The sequence below is a fragment of the Chrysochloris asiatica genome, unplaced genomic scaffold (assembly GCF_000296735.1).
Source record: "Chrysochloris asiatica unplaced genomic scaffold, ChrAsi1.0 scaffold00005, whole genome shotgun sequence".
NCBI lineage: Eukaryota > Metazoa > Chordata > Mammalia > Afrosoricida > Chrysochloridae > Chrysochloris > Chrysochloris asiatica.
The window spans coordinates 43,999,585-44,023,318 of NW_006408523.1; the positions used below are offsets into that span (position 1 = coordinate 43,999,585).

The 23,734-nt window shown below is 37.6% G+C and overlaps 1 protein-coding gene across 1 annotated transcript in view; it reads right to left on the reverse strand.

The window, feature by feature from the left end:
- Positions 1 to 23,734, reverse strand: part of UCHL3 (ubiquitin carboxyl-terminal esterase L3 (ubiquitin thiolesterase)) — a 74,838-nt gene that overhangs the window by 4,429 nt on the left and 46,675 nt on the right. Inside the window, exon 7 of the mRNA XM_006832031.1 lies at positions 10,575 to 10,650. Within this exon, the coding sequence (XP_006832094.1) occupies positions 10,575 to 10,650 (76 nt within the window). The remainder of the gene's footprint in view (positions 1 to 10,574; positions 10,651 to 23,734) is intronic.

The following is a 23,734-nucleotide window of genomic DNA, read 5'->3' on the forward strand; positions in this document are numbered from 1 at the left end:
ATATATATAAACATATACACACACACATAATGCAGGTTTTTTGCTCCTTATAATCAAATTCTAAATTAAAATCTTCTTTTTTGATTCCAATCAGTTTTATATCATTTATTAAGTTCAGGGAGCCTAATAATCCCTGCAGCAAACTGCATTGGTGTTGAGCTGAATCAGACTCACAGCAGTGACCAGACAGGACAGAGTAGAACGTCACCACAGGCTTTCCAAGACTGTCATCTTTACCAAGCTACAGCTCACTTCAGTGAACCCCTAGTGAGGAACTTCCCTTTATAATTAACTACTATTTAATGTAACATATAACTAATTTTAAAATACATTATATATGAAGACTAGTAATTAATCCTGAAATGCCAACAGAATATGAATAAAATGAAAACCATATACTATTTTGTCATAATGTCAGTGTCAAGCAAAGATTAAGAATAATTCTTATTATAATTCAAGAATAGGCTAACTAACTAAATAGCCCAGAAGTCAGATACAGATACTGTACTATTTTTTGTACCAACCTCAAAACAAAGAACTTTTTAAACATTATTTAAAAAAAGTAGAAATAGTCTACAGCCTGCAAACCTTAAATTATTTACTACCTTGCCCTTTGCAGAAAAATAAAAATTGTTAAAAACAATAAAATTTTAATTTGAAAGTTACAGCTGCTACAATTACCACTATCTACAAGCTCTCATTTCCCAACAATTTACAGTTTAAGAAAACGCAAATCCGTAAACCTCAGAGACTATGAGCCACACACAGGTCTCTATTGAAAGAGGCAGGGAACGCTGCACCCTGTGTCTGGGTCCTAGAACCCTGAAGTCTTGGTCCAAATGGACCGTGCCAATGATAGGCTGGCTAGGAAGCAGCCTGGTGTTCTGGTATTAACTAACCAGTTAATTCTGGCACTGTTAGGTTAATGCGTCAGACTGAAAAGCCGTCTCACCTGCAAGGTCGGCGGTTCAAGCTCACCAGCTGCTCCTTAGAAACCCTAACAGGGTCGCTATGGGTTGTAATCGACTCGACAGCACTTCACAACAACAACCAGTTAATTCAGATCTTGCCTTTTAGACAGCTTGATCATAAGACCCGTGAAAAAGCTGAGACACCAGAGCTGTGCAAAAGTTGAGGGAAGCCACAAATACAGGGCTTCTGTCAAGCTGTGGTGCAGACAGACAAGTAGAGCAAGTATCATTAGGCATCTGAGGACAGCCTCTACATTGGTGACGAATCTTAAAAATCAGACACTATCAGAAAATTTAAAACAGGAGAGGAGAGATAAGGAGCTCCAAAATCTAAACATGAGTCCAGACTAGGGAAAACAGAAAAGAATCCAAAGACTGAACATTTCCAAAATTGAAAGACATAAGTTTCCAGATTAAAAGGTCCCACTTAGATGTAAAACTATTAATAAAAAACAGATCTCACCGAAGACATATATCATAAAATGTCAAATACTTTGGACAAAGAAACACTCCTAAATGCTGGGGTGGGAAGGTACAGAGGGGAACTAACAGATTACATACAAAGAATCAAGGATGATAACTTTAGACTTCAGCTCAGGAAGTTCGATACAATACAATGCATTACCCATTATTTTCTAACTTAGAATTTTAAACACACTCTAACTATACAAGGTCAAGTATTTAGGGTCTCAAAATTTTACTTCCGATCACTCCTGAGCAGCCAAATTGTGTGGTACATAACAATCTCACTCTACATGCCAACCGCACACCGTGGAAATCTCAGCTGCCTTCCCTAAATTCTAGGCCAGCTGCCCACACAGTCTTTCTTTCATTCTCAGCCACCTGGGGCTAAGTCAGCAGATGCTCCGGCAAGCATAGAAGTCCTCATGAATCCCTCCACTTCACATTGGCCAGCCCCCACTTCTCCTTCGGATCCTAAAATTTGAAGAAACAACTCTACAAGCGCTTACAGGAAATCCCACACCACACTACAGTTTTAACACAGCAAAAAAGGATACAAATGAAGAGATGATTAGGACAAGGGGAGAAGGGTCCCAGCATGGCACTTCCATATAGCAAAGGGATGAGCTCTTACCAACCAGAAAGTGCGATCTGAGTCTCAGAGCTAAGGACCCTCAATGGCACCATGGGTGACTGATAAATTATATCTGCCTCCATGAGCCCCCAAGTGGCCCTGTCCTTAGGGCTCTTAGGAACCCAGAACAAACTGCTTTCTGCATCTCACACTCTTTAGGAAACTACCAGAGGACGGAATAAACATGAGTGAGTACAAAGAAACAAGGGAGACACGGGATCCAGGGCCACGAGCTTCAATCGAGGAGTGTGTTAAAAGGAATCCCTGAGATGCTGATAAAGGGACATCTCGAGATGGCAAATATGTATAAGGGCACAAGCAAGCACAACCTGCCTAGGTTGGAACATGCAAGAAAGTACTTGGGAGAGAGATCTCCAAGAAGATAAAATTAAACACAATGCCAGATGTTCCAGTGTATTTAGAGGAGATTTCAACCCATGGAAAAGAGCCTGGGAGAGTCTTAGTGTTAAATAGGTTAAAAAAAAAAAAAGAATAAAATAAAATGACTAAACAAAATCAAAGAGCATAAGGAAAGAATGATTAATTCTCACAAAATAAAACTGTTAATAAGAAAATTTCAGTTATGATTCAGTTGAGAATGTTTCTGTGGTCATAATAATATAAACAACTCTAACTACATTAGTATTCCTAGTGGCTCAGTGGGTCACGCATTGGACTGCTAACAAGGTCAGCAGTTCGAATCCACCAGCTGTTCTGCAAAAAAAAAAGATAAGGTTTTCTGCTCTCGTAAAGAATTCAGCCTCGGAAACCCTATACAGGGTCACAATGAGTCAGAACCCACTCTTTGGCACACAGAAGCAGCAGCAGCAGCAACTACATTGTAAGACTAGGAAAAATCAAAATATGCATACATGTGGGTGAGGAGTAAGCAAAGAGGAAGACAAAGGGAAGCTAAATCTTTCCCTTATGTTATGGAACATTAAGAGAGATTTCTTAAGCAACTTTTACGTTCAGTAATGATGGATTACCTGCTTCTGAACAGGGTCTTTGCTATAAACAATTAGGAAACCGTATAAAATACATAAATAGCTGTTTTTAGACACTGGACAACAGGCGGCCCATTACTGTAGACAAGTACTACAACAGCACCAGATTTCTGTCTGTAGACACCTACAGGACGCCAGGGGAGGAAAGGCCAAACCAAATACAATATCTCATCAGACTGCAGGATCAGAGAGAAGCACCCAAGAGGCAAAGGAAGTTAGTATTTGCAGGGAAAATACCAGGAAGAAAGTAGTCACACATCTGCAAGCTGCTGCTCTTTGGTCAGGCTGAGAATCAGTATAACAGGTGGGCAGGGAGCACTGTCTGGGACTACGCTTTTAGTCTGTGTGGCCAAGAGTTTGTTTATACACAGGAAAAATGGGTAAATCAGAAAACACATCAAAGATAATTGAACTCAGATTTCTTGCTTTCAAAGGAAAAGAGTTGCACAACACGATAAACCCTATAGCATTAAATTAGCATTTGGTGTCTTTTTATGCCTTTAAAAAAATTTTTTTATTATTGTGCATTGCGTGATAGTATACATTGGAGAACATCAGCTTTACACTCATCTTACTATACTTAATTTAATTGCAATGATTACAATCCTCTTTATGCATCATCATTCAATGGTATTTGCTTCTATTCCCTCTGTTTGTTTTTGTTTTTGGATGTACACCAAGACACTCAGGAATATATCATCATTCCAACAACCAAAGGGCATACCCTGCAAGCCTGCCCCCCAGCCCTCCGGATGCCAGGACACAGCCCCTCTCCCTCCATGAGTCTAGAGTCCCCAGCCGCTCCATCTCTCCACATCACCATCTCTGCCCCCATCTCTGGCATCACTGTTTCCCTGGGTAGGGTCCCTCACTCCGCTCCCGTTCTCCCTTTATGATCCCAGGGTCCTCTGCTCCTGGACTGCAAGATCAACCACTCCTCTCCTTTTGTTACATAATGTCTACCTTTACATTTGCACCAATCGCAATCAGTCCTGATAACAATTACTCACTATTGAACCACATGAGTCTTATCTGTATTTCCTTTCACCAGCCCCATCTAGACAGGTTGATAACCTCTCAGTGGAGATTCTACCTTCCCCTGCACCCTCTGAAACTGAACTCCCTCTTGAAAACTTATAAGCCAGTCACTTCGTGCCTTTATAGCCTCCCATTTTAAGTAGCCAATGTCTAAATTGCCAATCCCTATCAACCCTCTGCACAGAGGGGTTGGGGATGATCCTTGCTGTGAAGATTCCTTCCCTGTTTTAAGCTATTACATCCATAAGTATAGGTCAAGTTCATCAAATTGTAGCAGATTACACATTTTTTTCTCTTCTTTCTTCCTCTAGTCAAGTTCTGATCATCAAGCCATTGAAGCTAGGTCAAATGGGTATTATCTGCAAGTATGGGCGTTCTTGTGCATCTTCCCTCACTTCACATCAGCTGGATGCTTCACTCTCTACTCTAGTCCTCTGTGGCTATGTCCCTGTCCATGGGATCCCTTTTTAATGCACAAATGCTGTTGCTGTGAAGTGCCATCAGGTCAGTTCTGACCCATAGTGACCCTGTGACTCACAGTGACCCTGTATAGGGTTTCTGAGAAGTGGCTGGTGGTTTTGAACTACTGACCTTGTGGTTAGCAGTCCAGTGATTATCTGACAGCATCACACCAGCACTCCAATATACAGGTGGTGGTGTTAAGTGCCGTCAGTCAGTTCTGACTCATAGCAACCCTGTATAGAGTTTCCAAGGAGCAGCTGGTAAGTTCAAACTGCCAACCTTGCAGATCAAACTGACCTTATGGTCTAGTGCTTATCCTACAGTTCCACACCAGGATTCCAACATAGCTAAATTCTGTGTGTATACTCATATTCACATACATGTATGTGTGTGCTGTAAAGCATTTCTGTAAGTATTTCTTAGCCCGGACCTCTGAGAAAGACTCAAAGCCAAGTAACAGTGAGCACACTGAGCACTCAGATCTCGTTCTAAATGTTATTTTCACAAAAAAGGAACCATGGCTTCTTGGAGAAGTGAATGAACACAGGGCTGAGCAAGAAAGAGAAAAGATAAGCCCAGATCCTCTTACAACTGAAAGACAGCGCTCAAAGAATGGCAGGAACAGGTCAAAAAGACACAAGGCCAGCTTAGAGCAATCTCTCTAAGGTTATGTCAGGGGACAATTTGAGCAACAAAACAAATGACAATGATGATCGTAACCTTGTGACTAAAACAGACACCCATGAGCCATTTTTGACATAAATGAGTGAGTGAATGAATAAATGACTGGTATAATAAATGTCTCTAATAAATGTTAGAAGAAATAAAATTCCTTTAAAATCACTGTTTGGTAGTATAATAATTAATTCAGTCATGAATTATCAATGACTGTTAAATCTGGTGAGCAAAAACTTGAGTTGTTGTTAAGTGCTGTCAGGTAGCTTCCAAGATGCTGTATAGGGTTTCCGAGGCTAAAAATCTTTGTGGGAACAGAAAGCCTCATCTTTCTCCCGCAGAGTAACTGGTGGGTTCAAGCCGCCAACCTCGTGGTTTGCTGCTCAGGGTTTATCCTACAGATCCACTGCACTCTTGAATAAAAACTTGATGAAAATGAGTGCTTAATCCAGTGTTTAAAAATTTAGTGAGAAATTGTGTATTTAGAGTTTCAAAGTATCTCCTGACAATATTTATTAACAAGGTAATTAATTTAATAATCTTATTCTGGTAGTGTAGTGGTTACGAATCGGGCTGTGAACCGCAAGGTCAGCAGTTTGCAACTACCAGCTGTTCCACGGGAGAAAGATGAGGCTTTCTGCTCCCGTAAAGATTTACAGCCTCGGAAACCCTGTACAGGGTCGCTATGAGTCAGAACCGACTCCACGCCACACAACAACAACAACATTGACATAAAGTTAATAAAACACACTTAATAACTAACTTTGTAGTGGAGAAACCAGGTAGACATCTATCTAAACCAAATGATAAAAGCAATACCACCAGTAATGGAATTCATGATATGATTTATTGAGAAGACAGTTGTTGTTGTGAAGTGCTGTCAAGTTGGTTCCGACCCACAGCGACCCTGTATAGAGTTTCCGATGAGCCACTGGTGAGTTTGAACCACCGACCTTGCAGTTCAAATGGCTTTGCAGTCTGGCGCATCAACCCACAGCGCCACACCAGGTACTTGCTTTATAATATTACAAATAAATGCCAACAATATAAAGACTAAGGAACCATTCCCAATTAGAGGAGACAAAAAAGCATGACTAAAAGCAACACATAATCCTGGACTGGGTCCTGAACCTATACAGTCCTTTGCAGGCAGCTTCCGACTGAAGGTGTATTCAAGTTATGATGCACCACACTTCCTGTTGTTCATCTTTTTTACTATCTCTGTATTTGTTTAAGGAGCCTTAATGGCACAACAGAAAGAGTGGTGGGCTGCCACAATCAACAGGTGGGCAGTTCGAACCCACCAGCTTGCTCCACAGGAGAAAGATGAAGCAGTGTGCCTCTGTAAAGATTTACTGCCTTGGAAATCCTATGAAAGAATTTTACTAGGATAAGCACTGGACCGCAAGGCTGGCAGTTCAAACTCAACAGCTGCTTAGAAACACTATACAGGGTCGCTATGAGTCGGACTGGAAGGCAGTTAACAACAACAACATAGGGTTGCTATCAGTTGGAAGTGCCTTGACTTGAGTGGGTTTGGCTTTTGGGTTGGTGTATTTTTTTAATGTATTAAAGTATAGCTGTTTGTATGCAATGTTTTCAACCACTGAAGAAAAGATCAGATTTATAATGATACAGATACTAATGAGGAACAACAACAAAGAGGTATTCAACTTACTTCACACGTGACAAGATAGAGTTGTCAGAATTGAACTCTGTTGTATATTGGCAACTAATTGTTTTGTGATAATCAGCAAAATTGGAATGGGGGCTGTGGATTAGATGGTAACACTAGAGCAAAGCTAATTTCTTGATTATAATAGCCAAGTAGCTGTGGAAGCACAGTGGCTCCATAGGATAAGCACTGGACTGTAAACCATAAGGTTGGCAGTTCGGGCCCACCAGCTGCTCCTAGGGAGAAAATTAGGTTTTCTGTTCGTGCAAAAATTTGCTGTCACTGTTAAGTGCTGTCAAGTCGATTTCAACTCATAGCAACCCTGTATAGAGTTTCCAAGGAGTGGCTGGTGAGTTTGAACCGCCGACCTTGTGGTTCAGTGCTTTATCTCACAGCACCACACCAGGACTGTAAAGATTTACAGCCTCGGAGCTCATGCACAAGGTCACTATGATTTGGAACTGACTCGAAGGCATTTAACAACAACAATAATAACAAAGTACCCAAGTGGTTTGAGTACACTAAAGTACTGATGCATAATAGGCCATCACATCACAACTTTCAAATGCTTCAGAAATATTAACAGTTAGGAGCGAAGGATATATAGAAATACTGAATACTATTTCTGCATCTTTTATGAAGATTTAAAATTATTTCAAAATTAAATATTTTTCAATGTTTCAAAGTATTCCTGCTACCGCAGGTAGACAATCACTAGAAAAAGTTTTTCAATCTGTGCAGTCAAGTTCTGAATTCACCTCCAAACCCCATTACTCTAATAAGGAGTCATTAAGTCTACTTTAAAATATTTATTTCTCCCCATCTACATGCCAGAAACTACATGGAACCCTAAGGAAAGGGAAGTGGTAATAATGAAAAGATGGATAACTCAGTCCTTTCATCAGCTAACCTTCTAATCTAGTAGAAAATGAATATATTAAAGACAAACATCCATCCTTGGTTAAAAAAATTGTCCTGTTAAAAATAAACAATCCTACATAGACTTATTTTTTTTAATGAGGTTACTTTGAAATGATTTTTTTCTTAAAAACCATATGCTATTTTCATAATCACTGTTTTCTATTCATCAATTCAATATTCCTTTGAATTTTTTAGGGATCTGTATCAGGGTTACAGCCATTTTTCCTTGCACTGAACCAGCACGTACCCATCTTCATCTGCCTTGTACCTCGCCCTGTTATCTGTTGTTACTTGAAGGTAGTAACAACCCTTTAGAACTCTGAAATTCTTTCATCTCATTTAAAGACTCTAACTCCTTACCTGCCATACTGATCGTTCATTCTACTTGCTAAAGAGTATATAAAACAAACATAACCTCAGTAGTTATACTTTTTTCCCCCAGTGCTCTTACTTCAAACTAGTCTTAAAACCTTTTAGCATTAACACTGCATGTTCCAAAAGAGAAACCTTGTTTGTATGTGTCTTACCCTAGATTATATGTCTTAATTTATTTGGCCTTTTTCCAGTTGCCCTTATAGTGTCTGATTTCAGAGAATTTAAGGAATTAAACTGAGTTTTAGACAACTCCTTCCTTCTCATGAAGATGATCAGAGATTTATTTATTTTTTTTTGTTTCAATATCTTTTAGATATAATTGTTTAAGTTTCTCAATTTGATAGTCACCTTCATGCTTACAGTTTCTAGTTATAAATCATATTTATCTTTAAAAAAATTTTTACTTTATGTATTTTGTTTCAGTTGAGAATATACATAGCAAAACAAACCAATACAACGGTTTCTACAGCTACATACCATTTAATTCTCACCCTCCTTTTCTAAGTTAGTCTTTCTCCATTTACATAAATTCACTGCTCCCTAAGTGATCTGTGTTTATCTTTTCTCTGGTCCTTCCAAAGTCTGCTTTCTTAGTCAACAGAATATGGCTGCTAGGTATCAGTTAGCTCTTGATTTCCACTTCTGTTAGTTCTTCTTTATCGTTCAAAATTCAGAGTAGACAATGTGTTCTCAGCAACCAGTCAGACACTGTAAATCCCTAGTCACTATTGACCTCTGTGCAGATTTTATATACTGAATACACAAAGCATGAGCTTGAAACTGTTCTGCTGCTCTGCTATATCCTTCCATAACAATGATTCCTCTTCCTCTTCCTGTGACTCCTACTCACATCACTTTACTATTGTGGACAGCCCTCAAGGCTGTACTTTTCTATAAATATTATGTTCTTTGTAATGTAGGATAAGTAGCGGGCAACAAGGTTGGTTTGAACTGTAAGGTGGTCAGTTCAAATCCACCAGCCGCTTATTGGAAACCTTATACAAGGTCTCTTATGAGTTGGAACCAACTCGACAGCACTAATCTACAACATCATTTCCTTTAATAGATATGTTTCTTTTTTTCCCCTCAGGTATATGTATTGTCGTCCTTCTTCAATCACAAAATCCAACCAGAGATCACATTTAAAGGCACAATCTGATTTCTTTCAGACCCTTCTGCCTTTAAATAATTTAAGGAAAATGAAAATGGCAGGTTAATAAATAGACAACAAAAGAGAGGTAAGAAAATGAAAAATCATGGTATCTAGAATCATTGATAAAGACCTCTATTGTTTTGTTTTCTTTTTAACTTATTTGGCCTTTTTGAACCTAAGAAGCTCTTATGGGAAAATATAAAATGACTCAGAATATGTGCCAATTATGAAAGAAATATATGTTTATTCCGTTTGAATATATTGGTTAAGATAGAACTACTCCAACACGTCTTGAAATGGTTTATCTGTAGCTAAACGTCTTTTAAAAAAACAAGTGCAGGGAGAAGCCAAGATGCAAAATAATCAATCATGGATACTTTGGCACATGCCGTAGAAAATTGTTGGCAGAAAATAATGGCTTCCCAAAAGTTTTTTAAAAATCAGATAGGATATATAAGGAAGGAATGAATCTTGGTGTAGCATTGCAGGAGAATGCACTGCACTGAAAGTTTGGTTTGAACAGCCAAAAGCTGTTCAAATCTACCAGCTGCTCCTTGGAAACCCTAGGCAGGGTCGCTATGAGTTGGAACCAACTTGACGGCACTTAACAACAACAAACATACAGGGAAATACAAAAGGTTGAAAACTAGTGATTATTCTTGTATTCTAAATAACTAAATTATATTTTAGAACTAGCTCAGGATCAAGACAATTCATCCAGATGTTGATGATACCTAACTCAGTAATTTTATAGATGGTGGTTGTGGTGGTTATGTGCCGTGGAATTGGTCATAAATCTTTTCAGGAGCAGAATGCCTCATCCTTCTCCCACAGAATGGCTGGTAGTTTCAAACTGCTGACATTAAGGTTAGCAGCTTGACTCGTAATCACTACGCTACCAGAGCTCCTTAATTTTGTAGACAGTTGCAGTAATCACAGGTGTTCCCTGTAATGGGTCTTACTTTTCTGCTTTGCTGGAATGCAAAGGCGGTTTGCAAACATTTTAAGTGGCTTGAACATCAAAAGATAAATTTATTTTCTCTAGTAAAAATACCTTAAAAGGAAAACTGTCATTATCCCAATTCCATTCAACAGGGAAATGAATTAAGTAAACACAATAAATATCAACATTCTTGTTTATCGTTAAGTAGGCTTTCCCCTTGCCCCTTTTCCTCCCAGGATAAATGAAAATGGTTCTTACCTAATTCATAGAGATGCCCTTCTACATGAACTAATGCAATAAAATGAAGATCTACTTTTTCATCTATACTTGGTGCCTGGAATAGGGGGGAAAATACATGATGTCAATAGTTACACAAATCAGTAAAATATATATAAACACATATAAATAATATCAAATAACATAACAGAGCACTGAATCAATATAATATAAAGACTTAATCTTTGATACAGAAGACAACGAGGGAGTGACCATGTCTAAGTTTGTGGCAATGCACTCATATGTCAACAAGGAAGACAGTGACTAAAAGGCACATCTTTCTTTGTCTCAAAATTTGATCCAAAGACCAAAATCAAGTTCACCTTGGAAGCCCCAGTGCATAGCACAATGCCTGGTACACAGGAAGTGTATATTTTTTGCCTGAAATGAATGAATAAATTAATTTGAATAATTTTTGAAATTTCAGGTAAGAAAAAAATTTAAAACTTACAAGTTAAAAGAAACTCTTCAAGCTAAAACTGAAGACAAGAAGGTGAATTGTTCCCTTAGTGACTTAAACTTAAAATTCTTGATTTTGAGTAACATATTATAAGCAACTGCAGAGTAAAACATGTACTTTTATTCATGGTGTGGTTGCTGTTAAGTGCTGAGTCCAATACGTTTTTTGCTCACAGCAACCTTGTATAGGGTTTCCAAGGAGTGGATGGTGAGTTTGAACTGCCAACCTTGTGGTTAGCAGTTCAGCGCTTATACTACAGTGCCACACCAGGGCTCCAGATCCAAAATATTTAAAAATCAGTAAATGCAGGAGTAGGGGGAGATAAGAACAAACTGAAGTATAATTCACTGTAACCTATGATTGTTCTCTTGCTTTGACTCTTAAAAAAATTTAAATCGAAAACCATACCTAGCTTTTCTTAGCTGATCTAATTCAACTTGCATGAACAATATTTGCTGCATGCCTAAGACATTCAAATAACTTATACACAGTCAACATACAGTTACCTGGCATTTCCTATAATATACAGTAATGTAGTTAACTATCCTGCTGTGGCACTGTAGGATAAGTGCTGGACCAAAAGGTCAGTTTAAACCACAAGGCTGGTGGTTCAAACTCACCAGCTGCTCTTCAGAAACCCTATAAAGGGTCGCGAAGAGTCAGAACCGACTGATGGAACTTATCGGCAATAATGTGCATCAACTGTAAATGGTTTGAAGTGAAACACAATCACTATTAAAAGTATGCCAAATACAAATTTTACACATAAAAGTTCTAAAGGTAGGAATAAATCAAATTATATTTTATATCACTTAATATCCTTAAGTAACATTACCAGTATTGTAACTCTAATTCATCCTCAAATAATTATTTAATTTTAAGTACTTGTAATATGAAGTTTTCTGATACAGAAATTGAAAGGGATCTAATAAATATTACTACCTTGGGTTTAGAACTCCTGGTGTGGTGCTATAGGGAAGCAATGGACTATGAACCACAAGGTTGCCGTTTCACACCCAGCAGATACTCCTCAGAAACCCTGTACAAAACTCTTTGAGTCAGATCTGACTCAACGGCACTTCACATCATCATCTTGGGTTTACAGAACATTTATAAAACATTTACAGAGAAAGTAACTCATCTAGTCTCACGTCATCCTTCAGGGATCATTTTCCTTCAAGTTATGAGTGAATAAACTCAGCATATATCAATTTAGTAAACCAGTGCTTCCGAACTTCAACCTAAAGAATTCCAAAGTTGGTAGGAACCAAAGTTGTCTAGTTTTACTGTTGCTTCAGTGCTAGGCTCCTCTCTGCTGTGCCCCATCTGGTGGGCGTCCCTCCTACAAGAGGAGACTGTCCTAGGTTTTGATGCTTCTAGTCATGTTTGGGTCTTATTCCATGGTTATACAGTTTTATTAGAGAGCTGTGTCTTCTATTAAGACTAAAACACGCCGTTGCATTTTTCATCTTACAAATACTATAATCCTTCTTGAACATGATATTCCTTCATCTACTGAAAGGCCATGGTAACTGTCAGGAGGGTTTTCTCTCCAGGCTCATTCACGGAGAGAAAATTACAGGATTTTCAGTTTCCTTATTTTCCTGTCAAAGATTACTCAATCCAATATCCTCATTTCACCCACGATTAAGAAGAAAACAAAACCAAACCCAAATCCCACTTCCACTGAGTCAATTCCAACTCATGATGACCCTCTATGGGGCTTCCAACTATAAATCTTTACAGAGCAGACAGCTTCCTTCTTCTCCCATGGAATGGCTGGTGGGTTTAAACCTCTGACCTTACAATTAGCAGCCTAATGCCTAACATAGAGCACCATTTGGATTCCTTGAGACTAGAAGAGAATCCGGTTTTTCAAGGTCAAACCTAGGTAATTCTAAAAACTGTAAATTCAATTATATAACAAAAATGCTAAAAAGAATTCTTAGCCCAAATAAGCAACAATCGTTGTTTTATTCATTTTAAGAAAATTCTCCACTAGGATGTCAAGTATTTAAAAAAAAAAATCTATGAGCTGTTGTTGTTGTTGTTGTTAAGTGCCCCCGAGTCGAGTCGATTTCGACCCATAGCAACCTTGTATAGGGTTTCCAAGGAGCAGCTGGTGAGCTTGAATCACCAACCTTGCAGTTCAAATGGCTTTGCAGTCTCACGCATTTGCCCATAGAGCTACACCAGGACTCCTTGAGATGTTATGTTTTAATAAATTATTAATTAATTTAAACTGATATGTTTATAATTATACATCTTGTGGTTCTTATTTTTCATATTTGCCAGTAAAGAGTATGCTAGAGGTAAAATTAGTATGATGAAAATAAGAAAGCCTGAATATGTATCCCAATTCCGGTGAGCCTCAGATTTTTTATGTTTTGAGCTTTCTGAGATATTTATGCAAAAGTACTATATAAACATTGTGCATTATAGCTATATTAATATTGCATGCAATAGTTACATTAGCTATAAATAGTTACATCCAGTGACTAAAATTTGCAAATCATTGTACTTTTTCTTTGTAAGTGCATACTAAAAAGTCAAAACTCTGAAGAAGGCATGAAAACTTTCACAGTATTTTAGTCAGTGAAGCTCCCAACCTCTCAGACTTCCATAAAACCTCAGGGTCGATTATGAGTCTTTTCCTTTATCAACTTCAGTTAGTCTGAGAGTCTAAAATCTGAAACTATCCGACTTGGAAAAGTATCCTACTAAAAATAAGAACAATAAATAAAAGCAGATTCTAATAAGTCTTTTGACCAACAAGTAACTATATAAACGGCACAAAGGTCATGGACTAGATCAATTTTTGTCTACATTTTTATGTTTTACAAACTCGCCTAATTTAGAATAAAAACTTCTTTAATTATTTCAAGGAAAAAAAGTGATATAAGAATCAATGAAACAGAAATACAAACTACATGTTATAAAATAAAATATATTTTAAATGTACTGCATAACTACATTTTAATGATGGTGAAATGCTTTGGAAAAGGTTGTCAAGAGAGGCTGCACAATTTGAAGAATACAACCAAGGTCACTGATCTGTAAATGTAGAAATTGTTGAGGGGGGGGTGTATGTTTTACTGTATATATTTTTACCAGACAAAAAATATATTACTGTATAGTGGTTAATATATACTAGGCACTATTATAAGTCCTTCATATGTACTGACCAATTAATCCCTATGTAAACTCTGTAAGGCAGATAATATGGTTGTATTCATTTTCACTCAAGAAAGCTAAGGCACAGAGGCATTATGCCACTTGCTGTAGGTTCCACAGCTAGTAAGTAATGGAATCTAGACTAGAACCAGGCAGTGTGGTTCTGGAACCCATGTGTTTAATCACTATGTTTTGAAAATATATATGAAGCTATAAAGCAACATAATTAACATGTATCAAGCAGAAGTAAAATACAAAAACATATAAAACTACAAATGCCAAATCTCATAACATATTCACTTATATTTAGAATATTCTTGAAGGACAAAGGAATGTATTCATTTTAAAATTTTACTCAATTGTGACCAAGTCAAAAGTTACAAAATTGGGTTTTACTCTGCTCATCTAATTCACCTTGTATCTTTTATTGTGCCAGTTTACAGTACAGTAGGGAATAAATATCAACTGGTGAATGAATACAAGAACTGCATGCTGTGACCCAGAATGAGGGAATGATACAGGGAGAGCTGTACCAAACTGTTGGTACTTAACACAAATGAAAAGCGATTTTGATGATCATACTGATATTTGGTAAAAGCAAAAAAAGGAGATGTGCCAAGACTCCACTACATAGTTTGAGCATAGCTCTAGAAGGGGAAAGGGAAGGAAAGAATGTTTGATGCAGACTTTTAATTTTTAAAAAATAATTAAATGTATGTGTAATCAAACTTTCTCTGGCTTCAAAAGTTATGATGATTTATAGAAATGTCAAGTTTCTTATAAGTGTATGGCACACAAGAAAGCTTTTAGATATAACATTTCTATGTAGGCTCTGCCAAACCCCAGGCATTACCTTTAACATTCCAAAGCATCAGAATAAAAACTGTGCTTGCTTAATTCTGAAGTTTATTTCAATTTGTGAAAATTATTAGAACTCCATCACCAGCCTCAACATCTATGATAATTAGGAAGGTTATAAAAACAAGTGGACTTTTACTTTGCTAATAATTTTTAATCTAAGAAAGAGGAATTACAAAATTTGTGGGAAACGAACAGCAATTCACAAGGAGAAATTATTCACCTCCTATTTGGAAGAGATCTTTAGAAATCGAATAGGCAGGGAAGATCAGATCAAGATTAAACCAAATACCTGAGCCACCTCGGGGAATTAAATAGCTTAGATGAAACACCCTACACCATGAAGGATTTAGATTGAGGAGAGAGAAAGTCAAGTGACCCCAGAGCATGGCAAGAGACTACAGTCATGTTCAGAAACATGAAAAAAATTAAGCATAAGATGGAAAAGAACTCAGAAGGAGCAGAGCATTTGTTGAATAAATGTCCAGTCAACTAAATATAATCGGAAGATGAAGTGTAAGAGAATACATATTCATTTTGACTACTGACAGAAACATAAACACCATCATGAATAGTGATCAGTACTCTTCAAAAGGCAGGCACCCTTACATGGCAGGATAGGGAGTGGGAAGATGGATGTTCAAGGCATTGGTGAAAGTTAAGCTAGATCACAAAGCATAGAGGCATGCTGGCACTCTTACTGGGGAGAAACAGGTAATGGCTGAGTGAACCAAGAGAAAAACACTCTGAAGACTGAAGAATTTTGAGGGGGACAATGGATTGATTGTCCTTGTCACTGGAAGAAGGGATGGAAGATTGACTACACTTACAACAGAATGGAGACCCACAGATGGTAGGCGTAAGAAGGGTCTCCAGCGACGAAGACGGAGAGATGGACTGGTAGCCTTTGCAGGGCCTACGTGGTTACGTTTGACCCAGGCCAGGGATGCATGGTGACACAATGATGAGGCCTTCGTTCTGCAGTGGCTAGAATGAGGCTGTGATGAGGATGGCGAGGAGGACTACATAATTGAAAAAGAGAACATTTTACTCAGACCACGTTACTGGCTGATCAGCTATTGTTAAAAGCAACGTTTGGTCAAACATGTATTCATATGGCCTAGTTTTTTTTTTTTAAATCAAGGTCTAGTAAGGGATTGCATATGAATATTGGTTAAAAGGGGAAAAAGGAGAAATATATAACGAAGGTATTAGGTTATAGGCCAGTTTCTATAAAGGAACATCTGAAATACTTACATATCCTCATTTGCATAGTAGGCTCATGGCGTTAAATGTTTAAAAGTCACTAAAATGGAATTACTGCATCATACTGTTTTAAATATATAACACATAAAAAAATACGTAACTAAACACAAAGAATCATGGGTAAAAAGAAACTGTAGGGTGATATTTGTTGTTGTTATGTGCTATGGAGTCGATATCAACTCATAGCGAATTGTACAGGGTTTCTGAGGCTGTAAATCTTTATGGGAGCAGAAAGCCTCATCTTTCTCCCATGGAACTGCTGGTAGTTTCGAACTGCTGACTGGCGACCTGGTTGGCCAGCAGTGTGGCAAGACCTGGGGACTCTTGGGCCCAGAGTCAGTGACATAGCCACAGAGGACTAGAATGGAGAGTGAAGCATCCAGCTGATAAGAAGAGAGGGCATGTGCACAAGAATACCCATATTTGCATAAAATACCCACTTGACCTGGCTTCAATGACTGGATGATCAGAGTTCAACTAGAAGAAGAAAGAAGAGGAAAAAAAAGAGTAATCTGATACAATTTGATGAACTTGACCTACAGCTATGGATGCAGTAGCTCCAAAGAGGGAACCAATCTTTACAGCAAGGATCACTCCTACCCCCTCCATATACAGAGTAGACAGGGATGGGCAATTTTGACATTGTCTACCTAAAATGGGGGAGTTACAAAGGCAAGAAGTGACTGGCTTACAAGCTTACAAGAGGGAGCCTAGATCCAGAGGGCGCAGAGGAAGATAGAATCTCCACTGGGTAGTATCCAATCTGTCTGGGTGGGGCTGACGAAAGGAGATGTGGATAGTACTCATGTGGTACAATAGTGAATAATTATTATCAAAACTGATTGTGAGAGTTGGAAATATAAAGGTAGACGTTTTGTAACAAAAGGAGGGGAGTGATTGACTTTGCAGTCCAGGAGCAGAGGTCCCTTGTGCCATCAAGGGAGAAGAGTGGAGTGCGGGACCCTACCTAGAGAAACAGTGACACCAGAGGTGGCGGCAGAGACAATGGCAGGCTTACAGAATATACCCTTTGGTTGGTTGATGATGCAAGGAGGGGACAGTAACCATGGCAATGAAACAATATATGGTAAGATGAATGCAAAGCTAATGTTCTCCCATGTAAACTATTACATAATTCACAATAAAACATTAAAAAAAAATTCCTTAATAGAAAATCATACTGTCTTATTTTCTTACATATGTTTTCTTGAACAGAGACATTGTACTTCTTTTTCCTTTTCCTTGTCTTACTACACTAGCTAAAACCATTAGTACAAAACTAAGTTTCATTAATTTCTGCTACCATATTTATAATCTCCCCCTTCCTTCTGGCTTGGTTTAGATTTAACTTGCTCTTCTTTTACTAGCTTCTTCAAGTAAAAAGCTAAATCATGGATTCGAAACTTTTTTTTTTTAGTACAACTGCATCTGCTTTAACTTTTAACTTTAGCTTTTAATTTTCTGAGTCACAATATGATATATTCCATAAATTTTCATGTTATAGTTATCCCTTGAACAATGTGCTGGTTGCGAGTGCCAACTTCCCATACACTTGAAAAATCCCTGTGTAACTTTGGACTCTCCTCAAACTTTACTAATAACCAACTACTGGCTGGAAGCCTTACCAATAACACCCACAGTCAATGAAAACAGAATTGTATATGCAGTAAAAGAGCCTTGGTGTGGCAAGTAGGATAAGCACAGGACTGCTATCGGCAAGGTTGGCAGTTCGAACCCACCAGCCATTCTAGGAAACCCTGTAAACAGTTGCTATGAGTCAGAACCAACTTAAAGGCACACAACAACAATGTAGTAAAAGAAGTCCTGGTGTGACTCTGTAGGATAAGCACTGGACTACTAACCACAAAGTTGATGGTTCAAAGCCAGCGGCTGCTCTTTGAAAACCTGATGTAGGCTGTGGAACCAAACAGATGGCACTTAACAACAATAATGTAGCACATACTACACCCACATAAAAGCTGCATTTTTAGTTAAAAAAAAAAAAAAAAAAAAAAGAGCTGAAGTAGTGAAATCCATTATTTCAGAACAAAAACATTTGCAAAAAAAAACCACTCCAAGGTTTTCCTGCCTGGACAGCTTCATTAATTTCCTTTTTTTGTAATGGTCCTTAACTCTGGATTCCTTTATGCTGATATGGTAGACAACTACAGCTACAGACTTCAATCTACAGTACATATGACACAATTCAACTTCTCCTTGTGATGTTGTGACTTTTCTCTCCTTCTTGGGAGCAACTCCAGCAGCACTATTGGCACTCCCCAGGGATCGCACGGTGCAATTCAAAGCTTACAGTGTTGCAATAGACACAATGAAACGTACTCAGGAACCCACGTATCACTGTACCTAACTTCCTGAAAATGAACTGTTCTCTTGGAGATTATTACAGTCAAATGATGGTTGTTTTCTTTTAATACACATAATGGACCCATGTAGTCAAACTCATACTGTTCAAGAGTCAAGTGTATGTTTTTATTTTCATTCAATTCGGAGTGTTTTTTCCCCTGTAACTTTTTCTTTCACCCATGTTTGTTAATTTTCAAATATTGGGGATTTTCCAGATAGTTTCCCACTATTCATTTCTAGTTTAATTCTATTATGGTTAAAACAACATTGCATGATTTAAAATTTTTAAGTGTGGTAAGATTTATTTTCTGAGTCACAATATGACATATGATGGTGTATATCTCATGTACATTTGAAAATGTGTGTTTAGATGATGTTGGATACAGTATTCTATAAAAGTCAATGAGGTCAAGCTAGCTGGTTGGCAGTGTTGTGTTTAGTTCTCCTGTACTCTTACTGATGTTCTGTGCCTACATGTTCTATCAATTACTGACAGAAGTAGTAAAATCTCCAACTATAATTGTGGATTGGTCTCTTTTTCCCTTCACTTGCATCAGTGTAGACTGCATATATGTAAAGGTTCTGGTGTGGGCACCATAGGATAAGCACTTGACCTCAAGATCAGTTTGAACCACAAGGTTGGCAGTTCAAACTCACCAACTGCTCCTCAGAAACCCTATACAAGGTTGCCATGAGTCAGAACCAACTCAACAGCACTTAATAACAACATATTTTCAGTCATGCATATGCCTTAAATCGACCTGTCTAGTTTTACGTAATGTCCTTCTTTATCCTTTCTGAAGTTTACTTCATCTAATGTAATACAGCCAATTTATCTTTAGTGTTTGCACATCATTCCTTTTTCTTTAATTTTAATCTTCTTATGTCTTTGTGTTTAAAATTATTTTCTTACAGATAGCTTGTCATTAAAAAAAAAATGTCTACCAATCTTTCTTTCAATTGGTGTGTTAAGACCTTTTACATTCCATAATTTCATAGATTTACTGATATGGTAGGATTAAAACATACTTGCTAGTTCTCTGTTTCCCATCTATTCCTTGTTCTTTTCTTTTGGATTGAATATTTTATTATTATTGAAATTTCTCTCTCCAGTATAACTTCTTCATTTACATTATTAGTGATTTTCCTAGGGTGCATAATAAACATCTTTAGTCACAGTCTGTCTTCAGGTATTACTGTAACACCTTATAGAAACCCTACAGCACTGGTATCCTAATTCCTCTCTCCCCATTATTTTGTGTTGTTGTCATTTAACTTGCTTTTATCCATGCTAATTTTAAATTGAGAAATACAGTGGCTCTGTAAGATAATCACTGGACTGTGAACCACAAGGTGGGCTTTTCAAGCCCACCAATAAATAGCTCCAAGGGAGAAACATGAGGCTTTTTGCTCCTACAAAGATTTACAGCCTCGGAAACTCTATACAGGTCAGAAGTGACTTGACAGAACTCAACAACAATGCTGAATTTATAATACATGGCTGCATTTTTAATTTATAAAATGAATTACCTTTTAGACTAATTAAAAGAATGGAGTGAAGGTACACATAAGAATGAAATGATTTTTATGTGTATCTTCACTTATTCCATTTCCAGAATGCTCTAATTTGTACAGATAGAAATTCCTGTTTGGTGTCATACTGCTCTGCATGAAGCGCTTCCTTGATATTCATGGGCTCTGAGCCTTGTAGTGTGGGTCACCTGCTAATGAATTCTCAGTTGTATTTTTTCAGTTTTAAAGTCTTCAGTTCTTGTTTATTTTTGAAAGGTATGTTTGTTACATTCACTTCTGAGAACTTTAAAAATACATTCCATTGTCTTCTGGCTTGCATAATTTTTTAATGAGAAGTCTGTTCTAATCTTTACCTTTGTTCCTCTGTATCTAATGTCTTTTTCCTCCAGCTGCCTTGAAGATTTTCTATTTACCTTGAGTTTGCAGCTCTTTGAATGTGTAGCAGGATGTGTGTGGATGTGTGTATTTGTTTTTTGGGGGGTTGGATTATACTACTTGATGTTCTCTGGGCTTTCTGAATTTGTAGTTCTGCCTTTCAATTTAATTATTTCAAATATTTTGGGGGGAATTCCCTAGCCATTCTCCTCATCTCTCTCTTCCTTCTGGTACTGCATTTTCAGGTATTAGATAATACGAAATTACCCCATAGCTCTTAGATGCTCTCTTCATTTTTCCCATTTATCTCCCTTTCAGTTCAATTTGAGTAATTTCTTGCGATTTATCGCCAAGTTTACAAATTCTCTGATCAACTTTGTTGAGTCAATAAGCGAACCCATTAAGGGCATTTTCATTACTTCTGTGTTGATATTAATGAACTGTTTTCCCATTTGAGTCTGTGCTATGCTACCCATCTCTTATATATTCTCCATGCTGTTCACCTTTTACATTTAGATCTTTAACATATCAATTGTAGTTCTTTTAAACTCCACACCTGATAGCTCCAATATCTGAATCATATCTGAGTCCGGTTTGGTCGATTGCTTTGTCTCTTGACAGTGTGCTGTTTTTCTTCTATACCTTGTAACTTATATAATCTTATAGTATTATAATTTATATAATCTTATATAATCATAATTTATATAAGGTGCAAGCCAGATATCTTATGTAAGAGTATATAGGCTAAGATAAACAGTACTTAAGAATCTCACTGTGATGCTGTAGGATAAGCACTGGACTTCAAGGTCAGTTTGAACTGAAAGGTTGTCAGTTCAAACTCACCAGTTGCTCCTTAGAAACCCTATACAGGGTCACTGAATCAGAACCACTTTGACAGCACTTAACAGCAACAAACATGTCTAAAATAAATACTACTTTATAGTATATATCAAGACTTCATTTCTCCTACTGGGTAAGTAGTATTTCACTATATGTCCGTGCTACATTTTGTCTATCCATTCATCTACTGATGGGCATCTAAGTTATTTTAACTTTTGGCTATTCTGAATAGAGCTGTCATGAATACTGGTGTGTAACTTTCGTTTCAGGCTCTGCTTTCAAATCTGTTGGGCACACACCTAACAGTGGGATTGTTATGTCATTCAAACCCACCAGCTGCTCCTCAGAAACCATATACTGGCTGTTATGAGTCAGAACCAACTCGAAGGTGCTTAACAACAACACGGTATTTCTGCTTTTCTGAGGAATTGTCACTGTTTTCCACACCAGCTGTATTGCATTCCCAACAGCAATGGATATAGTTCCAATTTCCACAGATCCTTGCCAACATATATTATTATTATTTTAATTTTTGGCATCCTTGTTGTTGTTGTTAATTGCCACTGAGTCACTTCTGACTCACAGAGATCCTGTATAGGGTTTCCGAGGAGCAGCTGGTGAGTTTGAACTGCAGACCTTAGCGTTCACACTAATTTTGAGGTCCAGTGCTTATCCTATGGTGTCACACCAGGACTCCATCCTTGTGGGAGTGAAATGGTATCTCATTGTGGTTCTGATTTGCATTTCTCTGATGGTTAATGACATCTGTCCACCCCAATACTCTTAACACTTGTTTCCTGGTGTTTGCAAGCTTAATAGTGGAAGAGGTATTGAGACCTTCTTTGTTGTTCTGGCTCTCCCTCAGTTACAGGCCAATCCTCTATCTCCGGATGTCAAAGATGAGTCTCTCTCAGGGCGCGTTCCCTCTCCTAGTGACTAAGGAGCTCTAATAGGAAGGACTGTCTAAGCCACTCACCCAAGGATTTTGTTTGTTTGCTTCTGTTTCCTTTCCCCAGGAAGTGTTTTCATCCCGAAGTCTTTAGGCTTTGTTTTATACAGAGACGGATTAATGCAGGAATGTGTATCTATTCCAGAGCAGCAGTTGCTTTCCACCAAAAGCCTGTGCTTGAGGGCTCACTTCAGTCTTTTGTCCTGTCACCAGGCCTTTTCATAAGTTCCCAATGAGGTCCAGAGAAAGTGGATCTAATTCTCCTTTTGAGGAAGTTTTTGTATAGGGATTTTATGCTTTTCGGCTACTCTACATTTGAAGAGTTGGAACCGAGGCACTTAACAACAGCAACACTTGAATAAGTGTGTGATGTGACGCTGTGGGTTACTGTGATGGACAGCAAAATCATTTGAACCACAAGGTCGGCAGTTCAAGCTTACCAGCCGCTCCTCGAAAACCCTATACAGGGTTGCTATGAATAGGAATTGACTCAATGGCACTTAACAACACACTTGCAGGTAGCAATTTGTTAAAACTTTTTTATTGTTTGTTTGTTTATAATATGCATATATAAACAAACAGTTTATATATATATATATATTTAAAGGACCATTCTCCGGATACTGTTTTTTTTTCCTTAGTCATCTATTTTGGGCATATTCCTACCTCCATAATTATATATCTACATCACTTTTCACAGCAATATATTATTCCATAAACAGATGTACCATAAGTACATTATCACACCTTTAGGTTGTTTGTAGTTTTCTACAATTATAAACTATGCCTTAATGAATATGTTCTTCAGTCACAACAATAACAGTTATTACTGATGTTCTTAACTATAACTGTTTTAGTTCATTTTATCCCATAAGGTACAAAGTATGACCACTCCTATTTTAAAGATGAAAACAAATACATAATTAAACAAATAATCTGTTTTAGGTCACACCATTAATAAGAAGAGGGGTCAGTATCTGAACCAAGTCAGTCTTAACTTCAAAGTAACTATACCTCTGTTCTTTGATTTTTGTCCAAACATTATCAAATTATCTTTGGATGGTTTAGCCCTCTTTTTTCTCATTTGCATTTTCTGATATAAACTTATATAATAGAGGAAGGAATAAAAGAAAAAGAATGATAGGTCCAAAAATATACCCTGCCAAATGAGTCTCACATATCAAGCTTTGAGTGTTTATGAAGGTGTGTGTATGTGCATGTGTTAGCATCTGGTATGGATTGCATCTCAATGTAAAGAAAACAAAACTCCTCACCACTGGACCAGTCAACAACATTCTGATCAACAGAGAAAAGATTGAAGTT